Raw genomic sequence first — 17,777 nt, 5'->3', positions numbered from 1 at the left:
AGCCTGTAAGGTGTAAAAAAAAAAAAAAAAAAAAAAAAAAAATTCGCATCGTGGTGTATTCTTCAGTATCGAAAATAATCAAATCGTTGGGTCAGGATATCGATACTAAATCGAATCGCCATGATGGATGTGATTTTTTTTACACCCCTACTAAACACATTGTCATATTTTATTTTCATTTGTAAAAAATCTCCCAACCTTTTCTGATTATCTTGTGGCACTAGCTAAATTTCGCTTATTTTGGTGCAGCTTCATGTTGTCATGTAGCTGCTTTCAGCATAAGCCCCGCCCCCTGCTGGCCGTATTAAAAACAGGGAGGCTGCTTCTGTTTTGTAACCAACTCAGCGCCTTTTCAGACTTATCCGAGGACTTGTTAGCAAAAAATCAAATAAGCCACAATTCTAGCAAGTTTTTACTGTCTTATTGACTTTGGTGTTTTTCCCGCAATTACGGTCATAAAAACAAAACAGGCCGGCCTTCTGTTTGCGGCACTGTCTGCAGACAGCTACAATTAGGGAGAGGTGCAGCAGAGTAATAATAATAATAATAATTTTTATTTATAATGCACTTTACATTTGATTTCAAATCTCAAAGTGCTACAAAACAAGTTTAAAAGACCATAACATTAAAAACAGAGTAAAAAGACAGTCATTAAAATCAATACATTAACAGGCATACGTAGCCTATTAAAAAAATCTAAAATCAACAATTGTAGGAATTTCTAAACAGGAAAGTTTTTAGTCCTTTCTTAAAACAATCCACTGTCTGTGGGGCCCTAAGGTGGTCTGGGAGGGCATTCCACAGATGGGGAGCTGCGGCTTCAAAGGCCCTGTCGCCCATTGTTTTTAGCCGTGTCCTGGGTGGGGCCAGACGGTGCTGTTGGCCTGACCGGGTCCGGGAAGAGGTGTGTGGTGTGAGCAGCTCAGTGAGATACATGGGGGCCGCACCGTGCACACAGTGATGGGTGTGCAGAAGAATCTTGTACTCTATACGGGCGTGAATGGGCAGCCAGTGTAAAGTGTGAAGGATGGGAGTGATGTGCTGGTGTTTCCTCACCCTCATCAGGACCCTGGCAGTGCTGTTCTGTACATACTGGAGCTTCTGAAGGCTCCTGCCAGAGATCCCGACGAGGAGAGCGTTGCAGTAATCCAGCCTGGAGGAGACGAAGGCGTGGACGAGCTTCTCTGCAGCAGGGAGGGATAGGGAGGGACGGAGTTTAGAGATATTACGGAGGTGAAAGAAGGACGTTTTGCAGATGGAGGTGACATGATTGTCAAAGGAGAGGTGGGGGTCAAGCTTGTTGACCCCAAGGCTTGTAACAGAGGGAGAGAGGGGAATGATATGACCACAGAATGAAACAGAGGTGAGAGGAGAGGAACGGAGTTGATGAGGAGTACCAGTTTGGATGGCCTCTGTTTTTGAGGCATTAAGCTGCAGGAAGTTTTGACTCATCCACGCCTCTATATCCTCCAGGCAGGAGCTGAGGCGGGTGACAGAGTTGGCGGGGGAGCTGGGAGGAGTCATTTTAATGTAAAGTTGTCTGTCGTCAGCATAGCAATGGAAGTTGACCCCATGCCTGCAGAGTGTCTGCAGAGGGGGCGGGGACGTCTTTGTGTTCACTGCGACACCTACGCAGACAACCTAGTTTCGAAGTATAAATCAGTCTCAACAAGCCCCTCCCACCTCCAGAACAAAGGGACTCCGATGCAGCAGCTGCAGCCCGTCGGCCCAGAGGGAGCAAAGCAATTCTCGTTTCCCCATTCAGTTTTTTTTTCTGTAAAACTGTTCCAGCGAATCAGAATAGCATGTGGGCGTGGTTTCAGCACCCCCAGCATCTCAGGGCAGAGAAAACAGATGTTTTTTCATTACTTTAAAGACCTAATTTTATTTAATTAGTCGTTTTTTTTAATCATTGAATTTCATATAAGTGATTAATAAAAACATTTCTGTGGTTTGACAAACTGAGAACAGATTTATTTGTACTTTACTCTTTAACAATCGTCAGTACTAATTTACACACACACACACTGGCTGTTATCAGGTAGTTAGCAGGATTAATGGGGGCTGAACACATTCTTGCTGCACATATTTTATTTATAAAAACATTTGTAAAACTGAACCCTTGTTAAAAGTCTGTTTTGTCTTTCCAGATTGGCACCTATCAAATGGCTCTGTGCTCCAAAGCTCACAACAAGCCCTTCTACGTTGTGGCTGAAAGTTTTAAATTTGTCCGCCTGTATCCGCTAAACCAGCAGGATGTGCCTGATAAATTTAAGGTGCTGCTTCCTTATGTTGTTGGTTTTCCCTCCTTTTTATTCAGATGTACTGACTTGTGCTTCCTGTCCCTCCGCAGTACAAGGCAGACACCCTGAAGAGCGGACAGAACCTGTCAGAGGAGCACCCCATCATCGACTACACGCCGCCATCACTCATCACCCTCCTCTTCACCGACCTGGGCGTCCTCACCCCGTCGGCGGTCAGCGATGAACTCATTAAGCTGTATTTATAACTGTGCCTCATTGTTCTCTAATAAACACCCTTAAACAGACGACTGGTTCCTCCTGAGCTTTAATTTAGGGTCCTTCTGCTTCTTGCTTTGACTTTGGTCGATTTGCGATCTGCTGATCAAAGTCTTCCTCGCTGATTTGGCCTTTTTTGAGCTTCTTAAGGAGGCGCGTGTCTTCCAAAAGCTCTTTCATGTATTCGTCATCCACATCAGAGTCCTGCAGAGGCAGAAGAGAAGCCATAAGTATATCGGATCCTGTCTAAATGCTCAGTTTATCCCAACAGAATTACCTCATCGTGCTTCCTTTTAGCGGCCCGTTTTTTCTTGCGCTCCTTCTTGGTCTTCTGTTTGGACCAGGCCTTGTTCTTAACGAAGCTCTTCTTGGGAAGCTCTGTCTTTTCCTTGTCCTTCAGCTCAGCCAGCCTTTTCCGTCTCTGCTTTTCCCGGTTTTTGTCCTTGTAGCGTATGGTCTCTGTGTCCACGGTCGTCTCCGCGAATTCAGGAAACGATTTTCCCTTCAGCTCCGGCATCTTTGGGAGGCGGAGCAAAGCGAAGCCGCGAGCCAAGGACACAAAATCCAGATCTGAAAAAATAAAACCTCATTAAGTTTTAATTGTCTCTAAGGAAATGATTATAGCTTTGAGGTTTTCTCACCTTTTACTCTAAAGATGAGGCTACATTCATGTTTGGCGTATGCCTGGACGTATGAGACGAAGGCCTTCATCCCGCGGTCGAACATGGCTCGGTCAGCCAGGGCCATGGCCTTCACTTTGGGAAGCACGTCCACCACATCCTTAATGGGAGACATCTTCTGCAGCGGGCACTGAGCCATTAACGAGAGGAGGCCATTTCTCATTAAACGTTCTAAACAAATGCACCTTTTCTGACCTGCAGACATCAATGGCATCCCTTTCTGCTTTAAAGAAAACCATTTTTCACCATAAGTACAGTCTGAGATGCTCTGCTGTTAAACAGAGTCACACTGATAATGAACAAGGACAAAGTGATTATAAAGGAGTCAACTTCTAGTTTGTGAGGCCCGTCATTTGCTGGCAAAATCATTTTTCACTGCATCTAAAATTCTTTGAAATATTTCTCTTGAGAAATTGTAACATGAAAAGAAAATCTGGGATTATATTTCCAAAAAAAAGCTAATTTTAGTTTAGAAAAATAAACTGGTTTAGAAAAAAAAACCTAAGTTGGCAAAACCCCGTGCTCTTTGCTATTAGGGCTAGGCTAGAGTTGCTTTTTCTATTTCAAGAATAAAGTCGCAACAAGAAAAGACATAACATTGTAAGGAATAAGTCGTAACATTGCGAGAAAAAAGTAACACAAAAAACAAGTTGTATTTTATGACAACTATTACAAGAAACACTTTGTTCCCTAAAATGAGGAATGTGGAGCATCATGTGAACTTTGGCTCTGGTTTGACTAATAATGAAATCTTTTAGCAGCAGCATCAAATTGGGCAGAAGGTCAAAGTGGACTCAGGTTGCTGATTGGTGGAGCTGGTCGACCGTCATCTGCAGCTTTAAAACTTTCTTTCTGAAACGGGTATATACGGGATGACTTAATTCTCGTTATATTCAGAGATGGGAAGTAACGAAGTACAAATACTTCGTTACTGTACTCAAGTAGATTTTTCTGATATTTTTTACTTTACTACTTATTTTTATGGCAACTTTTTACTTCTACTCCTTACATTTTAAAAAATTGTCTTGTTACTTTAGTTTTGAATAATTTCAATGGAGTTACCATTATTATTTTTCACGTCATCAATACCAAATTCAATCTAATTGGATGGGAATCTACATTGCATTTGACGCACCACTACAAGATGAATCGACAGATTCGGCGGTATTCATTGGCGGCAAATCATTGCAGCTTGGTGGCGGTGGCGTTAGCATAGTAGCATGGACGACGAGATGATTGAAAATGAACACAACGGAGATCTAGTCCTATTGGCAGACATCCATTTAAAATGTAGGCAACGGCATGAAAAAAGTGGTTTCTACTTTTACTTTTATACTTTAAGTAAATTTACAAGCCTGTACTTTGTTACTTTTACTTGAGTAAAGAAGTTTAATCACTACTTCCACTTTTACCAGAGTATTTTTTAACACAAGTATCTGTACTTTTACTCAAGTACGGAAAGTGAGTACTTTTGCCATCTCTGGTTATATTACAACTTTAATCTAAAAATAAAATAAAGAAATCTCTAACCTGGCCCTCATAGTCTGTCCTACTTTGCTGCCACCTAGTGGACATTCAATTTAACAGGCTCTGGTTGTTTGTGTCGCTTTAAATTGGGGCTTAATGATTTTGGCAAAAATCTAAATTGTGATTATTTTTAACCAAAGTTGCGATTTTATTTTGACCTTTCTTTGCACCAACCTCAAGCTTGTAGATGTTTCACCCCAGGCTTTTGGTTTTTGAAAGCTTGCTTACCCAGAATCCACTGTTACAGGACTTTACTGCAACCTTTCTGCGAAAAAATGTTTACTTCTACTTGCAAGGTTGGGTCTGTGCTCTGGCTGCAACTCTCTCTTTTTGTAACAACGATCCCACTTCAACCATTTAACCACCACCATAAGGACTGTGATTTGAAAATAGCATTATGTTAAATTGCGTTTTTAATGCAAATTCATTTAATTTCCCAGGAAAGTCAGTTGATAAAGTAAAGTGGATCAGGTTAAATTTTTACATATTAAGAAAAAAAACATGCATTAATCAACAGCCGTGATAAATTTGACAAGTTAAAAATAAATTTTTAATTTTTCTTTTACTAATTCACTGTGATGAAAAACTGCATATGGTGATTAAATAAAGAGCAGGCAACAAGACGCTGTTAGAGATAGTAGAAATAAAATTAACTGATTTATTTTTTTATTAAGTGCCTATATGTAAACTACTATAGGAGGAAGATGCAATCCACCTTATGCTGATGATATTCCACTGAAAATGGTCACGGTGGAAGATGGCGCCTAAAAAGCGCTGCAGTTTCTGGTGGAACCCGGAGGTTAGACGAAACAAAAACGACTTTAATCCAGTCGTATCCAGTTTTGCTAAATCTCAACAGAACCACCAACTGTGGTTCTGACCGGTTTCAGTATATTCCTGCTTGGTGATACTGATCGTTATTATTATTGGTTAGATTCCTGAATTCATTGATTACCAAATTAGGTACAAAATGTGGAGGTTTTTTTTGTATTTTTAAAAAATTTGAGAGAAATCTATTTTTAAGAGAAAGTGTTCACTCTAAATGCATATATATTTATATATATATATATATATATATATATATATATATATATATATATATACTTGAGAGCAATAATATATATACTTATATTTTTTCAGCATTTTATTGTCATTACACCGTTGCAAGTACAGATCAACGAAATTCACCCCTGCAGTTAAGCCATCCCCTTGGGGAGCAGTGGGCTGCCATTGTGTGATAAAGGGTCTTGCTCAGGGACCCACAATGCAAGATGTGGGGATCAAACCGGGTACTTGCTAACTTCTCAAAGCACGAGCGCTATGCCCTAAGCACTAGGCCACCACTCCCCAATAATTCTGAGAGCTTCTTTCCCTTGTAAATCACTTTCCGACTGTCAGTTTCTTTTATTTATTCAAAATATTTTCTCTCAAAACTTTTTCTTTAGTCTCAAATAACATCAGTTTTTGCTATCAGTGTATTTTCTTCTCTCCAATATATTTATTTTATTTTAAAAATCATTTCCCCCTTTCAGATAATTTTTTTTCTTGAATAAATAACAATCACAAAAAATAACTTCATACAAAACAACTCAAAGAGTTTCTGAAGCGATGAAGTTCGATCCAGAAGGTTCTGCTGCGATCGGCCATTAAAAACACCTCAGATTAGCTTTATATGACTCACCTTCTGGTTGATGGATAAGAAGTTGACGTAAGTTTCCTCCATCGGCAGCAGGAATACGAGGGCGTTGCCATAGTTACCGATGCGCGCCGTCCTCCCGCATCGATGCACGAAAGCGCTGCAGCGGATAAACCAAGCAAACATCAGAGCTGGAAAAGTGAGATACTAAAATCTGTTGCGTCGTTTCTGACGGACGCAGACGTGGCGGCGCACCAACCTGGCGTTGCTGGGCGGATCGTACTGAAGGACCCAGTTTACATCAGGGATGTCGATGCCCCTGGCCATGACGTCGGTGCAAACCAAGATCCCGCTGCAACATTAAAACAGTTTAAAACAGTAAAAACGATTCATCTAGAACCACGCAGGAGGAGGTTCCTACCTTTTCAGAGACCGAAACTCTGCAAAAATACTGTTGCGCTTGTTTTTCATCTTTCCGTGGATGCAGTGGATGGTGACCTTCTTGACCAGCGACTCCAAGGCTCGGCCGAAGTATTCCACACAGGCACAGGTGCTGGTGGTTAAAACCGAGGGAGAAAAATATTAGAAATGAATAAATCTTATTTATTACGATCAGAGTTCACATCCTTTCGACTTTCCCACAATTTGTCACAAAGATGTCAAACTTATTATACATTTTATCTCGCAGACGAACAAAATGTGCTTAAATATCCCGAGGAAGGATAAAAAGATAAAAGTTTCAAGAGCAAATCTACCGGTAAATAAAAAATAAAGAAGCAGAAATAACGGCTGAATGTGAACTGATGGACCAAACCTGAAGAAGACCAGGTTCTTCTCATGCTTGTGTTGCCTTAGAAACGCCACCAGGTTGTTGAACTTGTCCTCCGCTCTGCAGATCTGACAGGAATACACCACAAACAGTTTTTTTGGGTCTCATCTTTTAGGGCAGGATGCAGAACGACGGCGCCGGAGCTCCCAAACTCACGCTGTAGTAGTTGGAGAGGCGGGACGGCGTCTTCTGTGCAGCGGCGGCGGCAGCCTGACCTTTCTCTTTGACTGTGATCCGTACGGGGTTTCTGAGGCCGGCCCTCACCAGCTTCTCCAGCTCCTGGGTCTGAGTGGCTGAAAACAGGCCGGTCCGTCTCTGCTTGGGCAGGTAGCCCAGGATGGTGTTCAGGCTGCGTACAAATGGAGACAGAAATATGTCATGTAGATCCCTTTATTATCCCACAATGAGGAAATTTGTTCTCTGCATTTAACCCATCATTGTGTGGCGCCCGGGGGAGCAGTATCAGGTTAAGGGTTTAACTCAGGGACCGCAGGCTGTGGGGATCGAACCGGTTACTTCTCAGAACACAAGTGCACTGCTGTAAGTGTTAAGCCAACATACATACAAGTACATACATCCAAAACTGGAGCAAACTGTTAACTGGCATCCAGAGAAGCTCTCAGAGTTAAGGGCTGGTTATCCTCCAGCAGCATTGTGTCGCAGATATTTTTGATTTATGCCCAATATTGAAGCGTGGACTGCGCTGTGTTATTCCACGCCACAACGCAAGAGGGGCAATCAGGAACTAGCTGTGGGTCTAGATACGGCCGAGGCGGTGAGGAAGTGGGGGCAAGTTTGTGCGACAACGGAGGGACATGAGGGTGAAAAAGAGCGGTGATCAAGGTGGAAAAAGGGTCCCAGCGTTCTCGTGCACCTCGCTCTTCTAGCTGGTCCAACTTCGCGTGTCGTTTTCCACAATGACGGTCATACAAAAAAAAAAAACAAGCCAGTAAGGTACCAGACAGGAAATACACATAGTGTAGAGTGGATGAGGATTTGACCAATCAGAGGCACTTCTCCGCCAGTCATCGATTTCAGCAGGATCAACATGTTACGTTTTTTTTTTGCCCTCTTTTTGGGTACGAAATAATTTTTGCAAACATTTGACTCAAACCTAAATTTATTATCTTTGTTCCTAGAAGGAAAGTTCCTTTTTTCAAGTTCACAACCCTAACTGTACCTGAACCCCTCCCTGCTGGATTGAAAACTAAAAAAAACCCAAAAAGTACAGAATCTGGATGTTTCAGAGCATGTGAAGGCTGCATTTACAGGACAATTTGTCCTTTAGTCGTCATTTACAAAGAAATCTCATTATTTGTTTTTTATTCATCACCTTTACACTGTTTTCCAAGATTAGTGCACACTCGTTAGATCGCCCTGTTTTTGTTGTGAATGTGGTTTATTTTTATTCTGGTTGAGTTTTGCAGTTTCTCCAGTCCCTTGATTGAGGAACCGGCAAGTGGCCAAGGGGCTGAGTTGATTTGGACCGTACCACATCAACGCTATGGGGGGAAATGGGGTTTTAATTAATTTGGTTTAGTTTTGTTTTTGTATGTTTTACCCCATGTGTTTGTTTAAGTTTCCCTTTATCTCATTAAGGAAGGTCAGTTTCCTATTCTGTTCTGTTACAGATGCTTTGAGTAGTTTTGGTTCCTTTGACCTTTTTCCTGGATCCATTTTTGTACTTGTTACTTATTATATTTTTTGGGTTAAATAAAAGAACCCTGTTTTTTTTTTTATCATCATTCAACCAGATGCTCTAAAACCCGGAACATTCTCTCCTTGATTGGAGCAAAAGACAAGCAAACCACCAGCAGCAGGTTTGGTTCTGAGCTCCTTCCTCCATCATAGCCGTAGAAATGTTTCCCATCGCTTCGTACCTGGCCTCAAAGCCCATGTCCAGCAGCCTGTCTGCTTCGTCCAGAACCAGAACCTCCAGACTCCTGACGGCGCTGGCCAGTTCAAATCCCTCCGTCTTCCTCCTGAACATGTCCTCCAGTCGGCCGGGCGTCGCAATCACAATGTTGCCTCTGAAAATCAGCACAGATTGGCGTTACTGCAGCATCATCACTTTTTAGATTTTCCAACATTTGACTGAAATTAGGAGCTAAAGTACGATTGTGAACCGTTTATTTTGAATCCAATGTTCTGCATTATGTTTTATAATTCAAATATTTATTGAGTTTTAGTATTTTATAACAAAGAAACAAAAAAAAATTGTTTTAAATTAATATAAAACTGCGAGGTTCATTGTAAATCTGTAAACTCATTTTCTTTCATCCAATCAGAATACTGTTTGAACAATTTAAATCCAGGCATTTTTCTCCTTTTTAATTTACGTTATAAATTCCAAACTATGCTCCGATTCCCTTTAGTTGAACAGAAGGATGTAATCATCCTGTTAAACCCCTTACAAACAAAGGAAGTCCTTTTGCTGACAGCTTTACATCCTGTTAGGGTAGAATTGCCAATCCATACATACCCGTGCTCCTTAAACTTCTCCACATCCTCTGCTGGGTTACTGCCACCGATCAGTAGAATCTGCCTGAGAACCAAGAGGTGAAACAGAGACATTTTTAAACTTTACCACTGATTAAACTCTGAGTCTCATATCTGCCATATTTCATTCTACACTCACGAGAACTCTGGAAACTTCTGGATAAACGTTCCCATCACTTCACTGATCTGCAGGGCCAGTTCCCGAGTAGGAGTGATCACCATGGCGCCAACCTGCAGGAAAAATGCTCCCAATGAGATCCGCCAAAACAGAGAATCCCTCTGAATCACAGAAATGAGAACAGACACGTTGGCGTCTCTTTTACCTGCTTTTTCTTCAGCTTCTCCTCTCGCTTCAGCAGCAGCTCTATGATCGGAATGACAAACGCTAAAGTCTTCCCGCTGCCGGTGATCTGGAACAAACAGAGAGAAGCTCATAACTGTCAGGAATGTCCAACTTTCTCATATTAAAAAAAAATCTCTACATAAAAACACAAAGCAATTGTTTGCATTATTTGTAATTAAATGATTACTGAAATAATCGTTGATTATTTTAATTTAACTGCTTTTAAGAGGAAAACCTTTGTTAGAAAATACGCTCTATGCAGAGCTCTTCAAGTTTAGCTTCACTTTGTTTAAACTCTGTATAAAATCTTCTTTAGGCCACTTTTATTATCTGATTAATCATTGAAAACAATAATGGAAAATGAATCGATTGGCAGAATAATCGTTAGTTTCAGCCCATGTTTAAATACCTCTCCAAATGGTTCATTTCACTTCCACCAAGCCCCCCTGTGGTCAGAAAATTTAAATTTATCTTAATAAAAGTTGAGTCAGTTTCACTTGCAAGGCCTCACAATTCGCCTGAGTGAGGGGTGTTTGTAGACAAGACACTTTATTCTCATAACAAGCCAGATTCTTTTTCAAGGTTTATTCATAACATGATACTGTTTAACCAAAGTGTCAGTCATTTGTTTTGACTCTGACTGCTTTCCATTGTTGTAAGTAAAGAGGAACACACTCTGTCCAGATCAGAACAGGGCTGATTACCATGCAATAAGGGGTGTATGATGAACTGTTCTCTCTTTGCAAACATAAAATAAAGTGCCGACTGAGTGAAATCCATCGATCTCCGTTTATTTAACTGGGGTGAATAGTTGAATACTTTTTTCCCCATTAAACCCCCTTATAATTAAAGATTATCATAACTGACAGTGGTGTCAAAAGTCCACACATTTGTTACTTAAGTAGAAGTATAGATACTGCAGTTTAAAAACAATCTGGTAAAAGTTGAAGTATCAACTTGACCTCTTTACTCAAGTAAACGTGAAAAAGTATGTGCTCCAAACAGTACTTAAAGTATAAAAGTATAAAGTAACCTTTAAAAAACACAGTCAGATGCCACTATATGAATTGAAAGCTCAAAATTCTTTGAGAAAGGGCCAAGGATGAGGGAGGTCTGTTGGTCTCCATCTCTGACCTTTCAGACATTTCAACATCTTCTTCTGAATCCTACATTGTAGCATGGCATAGATAATTCACGTTTGCAGTTTGAAGAACACCTGCTTGCTTCTGATGATTTCCTTTAGCTAACCAATGAGTGTTTGTCATGGTCTTGGTTATGTTGTGCTTTACTTTGCTCCTTGTTTTTTTAGTTTTATTGGTTTAATTCCTGTTTTGTTGTAATTTCTAGATTTATGTTAGTTTTCATGTTTTTCTGTTTTCCTCTGTTGCCCTCTTGTGTGTGTGTGTGTGTTCCTTTCCCCTTGGCTCCTTCGTTGTCTCCTCTCACACCTGCTCCTTGTCAGCTCATTAGCCCTGCCTTTGTCTCAGTCAGCTATTTATACTCTCCCTCTGCTGTCAATCCTTATTGGTTCCTTGTCTTTGCCGTCCTCCCATGCTGTTGTCTACCTACCTCGTCTCTCCCTGGCTCATCGTGTTTGGTTTCCCCAGATGTCTCCATAGTTCTGGTTTGCTTTTCATTATTAGTTGGATTTTTGGTTTCCTGCCTTTGTTAAACTGTTTCCTTTGATTAAATCCACAAGAAATCACCTCAGGCTCTCTGCCTCTGCATTTGGGTCCTAAACCACAACCAACCCTGACACTGTTTCCATTATATGACTGATTATATGGAGCCAATGATCTGCATTGGATGGCACACATGAAGTGAAATAAATATTTATAAACATTAAACTGAAGCCAAGAGTAATGAGTAACGTTTGTTTTAAAAATGTAAGGAATAGAAAGTACAGATACTTGTGTGAAAATGTAATGAGTAGAAGTCAGAAGTAGGAAGAAAAATAAGTAATGGAGTAAAGTATAGATACCTAAAAAGTGTACTTAAGTACAGTAACAAAGTATTTGTACTTTTTTACTTGACACCTCTGATAATTGAAGATTTCTTTACAGCCAGATTCAAAAACCCTATAACAACTGGCCTCTAATAGAGATGCACCGATCCGATACCTGGATCGGATATCGTCTCTGATATCGGCTAATTAACTGGATCTGATATCGGTGATTAGAAATCTGATATCGGAAATCCAATCCAGTGCACTTTATGTGTAACTGTTGCTTCCTTTCTTTGCTGCTTATTTGTTCATAAACAATATAAGGTATACTTATATATGTCTGAATGTGTTACAAACCTTTACCAACATTGTAAGATAGATGGTGCATCGCTCTCAGGGTCGGTAGAGCTACTGCAGGCTTCTAGTAGCTTAAATCAATATAAAATATTATCCGCTTTGCATTACTTATTAGTTTAATATAAATAACACGAGAGTACCGCAGTTCACAAGGAAAACATTAGTTTTTTTTTCAAAACATCTTGAGCTGTTCAAGCCTCCTTAATAACTTGTTGAAAAGACACTCACCGCCTCAGCTGCCACATCTTTATTGTTCATGAACAGCGGGATACAAGCAGACTGTAAAAGGGAACGGATCCAGCAGTCAGGCAGAGTTTTAATGACATAACAGATGGAAACAGGGAGTTTAAAGCTAAATCAGTTACCTGCACAGGAGTCATGTGAGTGAATTTCAACTCTTCCAGGGTTTGTAAAATCTTCTGGTTTATTTGAACAGGTAAGCTGTCCCACGTGCCGTCTGTAATGTTCTCCATGTTGGGGAATAAACCGAGAAAATGTTACAGCAGAACCATAAGATGTTAGATGGAAGTCAGTGAAAGTTTAGCACATGGCCAGAATGAGCACAACGATGGACCGGTGTTATGCCCAAAAGTGCATGCCTGCCGAAATATGCATCCCCAGTCGCGGGAGCGCGCCTCGCTCTGTTGAACTGCATATCGACGAGGAAAACGGATTAAAATATGTTCAATGGAGCTTAGGTTCTTATATTAATGATATAAAAACGTTTAAAAATACCTCTCGTGGGAAAAAAAAGTTGTGGTTATTTGGCAGATTAATTTACAAAAGTACGGATTTTTTGAACAACATTAAATCCAAAGATTTTGACCATGGTACGGCTGATTTATTTGTTGTGGTCTCTTGCTATTTACACACAACACTAAACCGTGATAGCCGAAGTGAGTTTTGAGTTTGCAAAGCTTTCTCTTAAGTGGAAAATCAAACGCGCACCTACAAAGCACAGCGTTCACAGACCAGTGAGATGCGTTCGCTGCGCGTCAGAAAGCTATGGTGCATTCAGGAGCATTGGAACATTTTAAACTTACAAGAATGAGGCATAAAACAGAACTGTATTTTTACTGAACTGTATTGTTTTTTTGTTTTTTTGTTTTTTTGTTTATGCACATCTGCTAGCTTTTTATTCTAAAAAATCTATAATATTACAGCAGCAATTTATCAAAGTTTTTCAAAATCCTGTTTAAAAGCTCCAAATGGGGCTTCAGATCATATGAAGCAACAATTGCACTGTCATTGTTTTACAGGGCAGTATTTGCATTTGCTGATCCTTGTACTTAATTACTGATGAATATACAGGAATACAGATGTACAAGTGTCAACTCCTCTGAGATAGCAGGGGATGGAATTTTTGGCAAGGACCTGCCAAAAAATGCATCCCCCTTGTTTTTAACTCAAAGATTGTCCCACACACATGAAATTCACACTGGTAGCTCAGCACACATGTGGAAGCAGGTAGAAATTGAAACATCAGCTACAAATCTATATTTCTGGAAAAAAGCAGGGGATGCCATTTTTGGCAAGGACGTGGCCAAAAAATGCATCCCCCCTTGTTTTTAACCTAAGGACCTGCCAAAAAATTCATCCCCCTTGTTTTTAACTTAAAAATTGTCCCACACACATGAAATTCACACTGGTAGCTCAGCACACATGTGGAAGCAGGTAGAATTTGTCACATCAGCTACTAATCTATATTTCTGGAAAAAAGCAGGGGATGCAATTTTTGGCAAGGACCTGCCAAAAAATGCATCCCCCTTGTTTTTAACTTAAAGACTGTCCCACACACATGAAATTCACACTGGTAGCTCAGCACACATGTGGAAGCAGGTAGAAATTGAAACATCAGCTACAAATCTATATTTCTGGAAAAAAAGCAGGGGATGCAATTTTTGGCAAGGACCTGCCAAAAAATTCATCCCCCTTGTTTTTAACTTAAAGATTGTCCCACACACATGAAATTCACACTGGTAGCTCAGCACACATGTGGAAGCAGGTAGAAATTGAAACATCAGCTACAAATCTATATTTCTGGAAAAAAAGCAGGGGATGCAATTTTTGGCAAGGACCTGCCAAAAAAATGCATCCCCCTTGTTTTTAACCTAAGGACCTGCCAAAAAATGCATCCCCCTTGTTTTTAACTTAAAGATTGTCCCACACACATGAAATTCACACTGGTAGCTCAGCACACATGTGGAAGCAGGTAGAAATTGAAACATCAGCTACAAATCTATATTTCTGAAAAAAAGCAGAGGATACAATTTTTGGCAAGGACCTGCCAAAAAATTCATCCCCCTTGTTTTTAACTTAAAGATTGTCCCACACACATGAAATTCACACTGGTAGCTCAGCACACATGTGGAAGCAGGTAGAAATTGAAACATCAGCTACAAATCTATATTTCTGGAAAAAAAGCAGGGGATGCAATTTTTGGCAAGGACCTGCCAAAAAAATGCATCCCCCTTGTTTTTAACCTAAGGACCTGCCAAAAAATGCATCCCCCTTGTTTTTAACTTAAAGATTGTCCCACACACATGAAATTCACACTGGTAGCTCAGCACACATGTGGAAGCAGGTAGAAATTGAAACATCAGCTACAAATCTATATTTCTGAAAAAAAGCAGAGGATACAATTTTTGGCAAGGACCTGCCAAAAAATGCATCCCCCTTGTTTTTAACTTAAAGATTGTCCCACACACATGAAATTCACACTGGTAGCTCAGCACACATGTGGAAGCAGGTAGAAATTGAAACATCAGCTACAAATCTATATTTCTGGAAAAAAGCAGGGGATGCAATTTTTGGCAGGTCCTTAGGTTAAAAACAAGGGGGATGCATTTTTTGGCAGGTCCTTGCCAAAAATTGCATCCCCTGCTTTTTTCCAGAAATATAGATTTGTAGCTGATGTTACAATTTCTACCTGCTTCCACATGTGTGCTGAGCTACCAGTGTGAATTTCATGTCTGTGGGACAATTTTTAAGTTAAAAACAAGGGGGATGCATTTTTTGGCAGGTCCTTAGGTTAAAAACAAGGGGGATGCATTTTTTGGCAGGTCCTTGCCAAAAATTGCATCCCCTGCTTTTTTCCAGAAATATAGATTTGTAGCTGATGTTTCAATTTCTACCTGCTTCCACATGTGTGCTGAGCTACCAGTGTGAATTTCATGTGTGTGGGACAATCTTTAAGTTAAAAACAAGGGGGATGCATTTTTTGGCAGGTCCTAAGGTAAAAACAAGGGGGATGCATTTTTTGGCAGGTCTTTGCAAAAAATTGCATCCCCTGCTTTTATCCAGAAATATATACTTGTAGCTGATGTGACACATTCTACCTGCTTCCACATGTGTGCTGAGCTACCAGTGTGAATTTCATGTGTGTGGGACAATTTTTAAGTTAAAAACAAGGGGGATACATTTTTTAGCAGGTCCTTAGGTTAAAAACAAGGGGGATGCATTTTTTGGCAGGTCCTTAGGTTAAAAACAAAGGGGGATGCATTTTTTGGCAGGTCTTTGCCAAAAATTGCATCCCCTGCTTTTTTCCAGAAATATAGATTTGTAGCTGATGTTTCAATTTCTACCTGCTTCCACATGTGTGCTGAGCTACCAGTGTGAATTTCATGTGTGTGGGACAATCTTTAAGTTAAAAACAAGGGGGATGCATTTTTTGGCAGGTCCTTGCCAAAAATTGTATCCTCTGCTTTTTTTCAGAAATATAGATTTGTAGCTGATGTTTCAATTTCTACCTGCTTCCACATGTGTGCTGAGCTACCAGTGTGAATTTCATGTGTGTGGGACAATTTTTAAGTTAAAAACAAGGGGGATGCATTTTTTGGCAGGTCCTTAGGTTAAAAACAAGGGGGATGCATTTTTTGGCAGGTCCTTGCCAAAAATTGCATCCCCTGCTTTTTTCCAGAAATATAGATTTGTAGCTGATGTGACAAATTCTACCTGCTTCCACATGTGTGCTGAGCTACCAGTGTGAATTTCATGTGTGTGGGACAATCTTTAAGTTAAAAACAAGGGGGATGCATTTTTTGGCAGGTCCTTAGGTTAAAAACAAGGGGGATGCATTTTTTGGCAGGTCCTTGCCAAAAATTGCATCCCCTGCTTTTTTCCAGAAATATAGATTTGTAGCTGATGTGACAAATTCTACCTGCTTCCACATGTGTGCTGAGCTACCAGTGTGAATTTCATGTGTGTGGGACAGTCTTTGAGTTAAAAACAAGGGGGATGCATTTTTTGGCAGGTCTTTGCCAAAAATTGCATCCCCTGCTTTTTTCCAGAAATATAGATTTGTAGCTGATGTTTCAATTTCTACCTGCTTCCACATGTGTGCTGAGCTACCAGTGTGAATTTCATGTGTGTGGGACAATTTTTAAGTTAAAAACAAGGGGGATGCATTTTTTGGCAGGTCCTTAGGTTAAAAACAAGGGGGGATGCATTTTTTGGCCACGTCCTTGCCAAAAATGGCATCCCCTGCTTTTTTCCAGAAATATAGATTTGTAGCTGATGTTTCAATTTCTACCTGCTTCCACATGTGTGCTGAGCTACCAGTGTGAATTTCATGTGTGTGGGACAATCTTTGAGTTAAAAACAAGGGGGATGCATTTTTTGGCAGGTCCTTGCCAAAAATTCCATCCCCTGCTATCTCAGAGGAGTTGACACTTGTACATCTGTATTCCTGTATATTCATCAGTAATTAAGTACAAGGATCAGCAAATGCAAATACTGCCCTGTAAAACAATGACAGTGCAATTGTTGCTTCATATGATCTGAAGCCCCATTTGGAGCTTTTAAACAGGATTTTGAAAAACTTTGATAAATTGCTGCTGTAATATTATAGATTTTTTAGAATAAAAAGCTAGCAGATGTGCATAAACAAAAAAAAACAACAAAAAAAACAATACAGTTCAGTAAAAATACAGTTCTGTTTTATGCCTCATTCTTGTAAGTTTAAAATGTTCCAATGCTCCTGAATGCACCATAGCTTTCTGACGCGCAGCGAACGCATCTCACTGGTCTGTGAACGCTGTGCTTTGTAGGTGCGCGTTTGATTTTCCACTTAAGAGAAAGCTTTGCAAACTCAAAACTCACTTCGGCTATCACGGTTTAGTGTTGTGTGTAAATAGCAAGAGACCACAACAAATAAATCAGCCGTACCATGGTCAAAATCTTTGGATTTAATGTTGTTCAAAAAATCCGTACTTTTGTAAATTAATCTGCCAAATAACCACAACTTTTTTCCCACGAGAGGTATTTTTAAACGTTTTTATATCATTAATATAAGAACCTAAGCTCCATTGAACATATTTTAATCCGTTTTCCTCGTCGATATGCCGTTCAACAGAGCGAGGCGCGCTCCCGCGACTGGGGATGCATATTTCGGCAGGCATGCACTTTTGGGCATAACACCGGTCCATCTTCCGCTACGTTGCG

The 17,777-nt window shown here is 40.3% G+C and overlaps 2 protein-coding genes across 2 annotated transcripts in view; one reads left to right on the top strand and one right to left on the bottom strand.

Moving 5' to 3' along the window:
* Nucleotides 1-2,548, top strand: part of eif2b1 (eukaryotic translation initiation factor 2B, subunit 1 alpha) — a 15,125-nt gene extending 12,577 nt beyond the window's left edge. The window contains exons 8-9 of the mRNA XM_038287017.1: nt 2,151-2,276; nt 2,354-2,548. Coding sequence (XP_038142945.1) covers nt 2,151-2,276; nt 2,354-2,509 — 282 coding nt within the window. The 3' untranslated portion in view covers nt 2,510-2,548. The remainder of the gene's footprint in view (nt 1-2,150; nt 2,277-2,353) is intronic.
* ddx55 (DEAD (Asp-Glu-Ala-Asp) box polypeptide 55) lies at nt 1,883-17,777 on the bottom strand. The gene is made up of 15 exons (XM_038287016.1): nt 17,759-17,777; nt 12,701-12,911; nt 12,564-12,614; nt 10,014-10,100; nt 9,830-9,921; nt 9,674-9,736; nt 9,072-9,221; nt 7,348-7,540; nt 7,177-7,259; nt 6,784-6,915; nt 6,622-6,714; nt 6,408-6,522; nt 3,161-3,329; nt 2,797-3,089; nt 1,883-2,723 (listed from the first exon to the last, which is right to left on the bottom strand). Exons 2-15 carry the CDS (start codon nt 12,806-12,808, stop codon nt 2,574-2,576), a joined length of 1,779 nt encoding a protein of 592 aa, XP_038142944.1. The 5' UTR covers nt 12,809-12,911; nt 17,759-17,777; the 3' UTR covers nt 1,883-2,573.

This window comes from Cyprinodon tularosa, unplaced genomic scaffold, assembly GCF_016077235.1.
Source record: "Cyprinodon tularosa strain WSP-4 unplaced genomic scaffold, ASM1607723v1 ctg233, whole genome shotgun sequence".
NCBI classification, from domain to species: Eukaryota; Metazoa; Chordata; class Actinopteri; order Cyprinodontiformes; family Cyprinodontidae; genus Cyprinodon; species Cyprinodon tularosa.
The sequence above is the reverse complement of the archived record's forward strand: the minus strand, read 5'-3'. Positions and strand labels throughout refer to the sequence as shown.

What these genes read in the sequence shown, in the direction of transcription:
- ddx55 (XM_038287016.1), bottom strand. Translation starts at nt 12,808, where the DNA reads ATGGAGAACATTACAGACGGCACGTGGGACAGCTTACCTGTTCAAATA. An exon ending in AGAAGCTGAAGAAAAAGCAG is followed by an intron (nt 9,922 to 10,013) that starts GTAAAAGAGACG and finishes TTTTTCCTGCAG; the next exon opens with GTTGGCGCCATGGTGATCAC. An exon ending in CAGAAGTTTCCAGAGTTCTC is followed by an intron (nt 9,737 to 9,829) that starts GTGAGTGTAGAA and finishes CTTGGTTCTCAG; the next exon opens with GCAGATTCTACTGATCGGTG.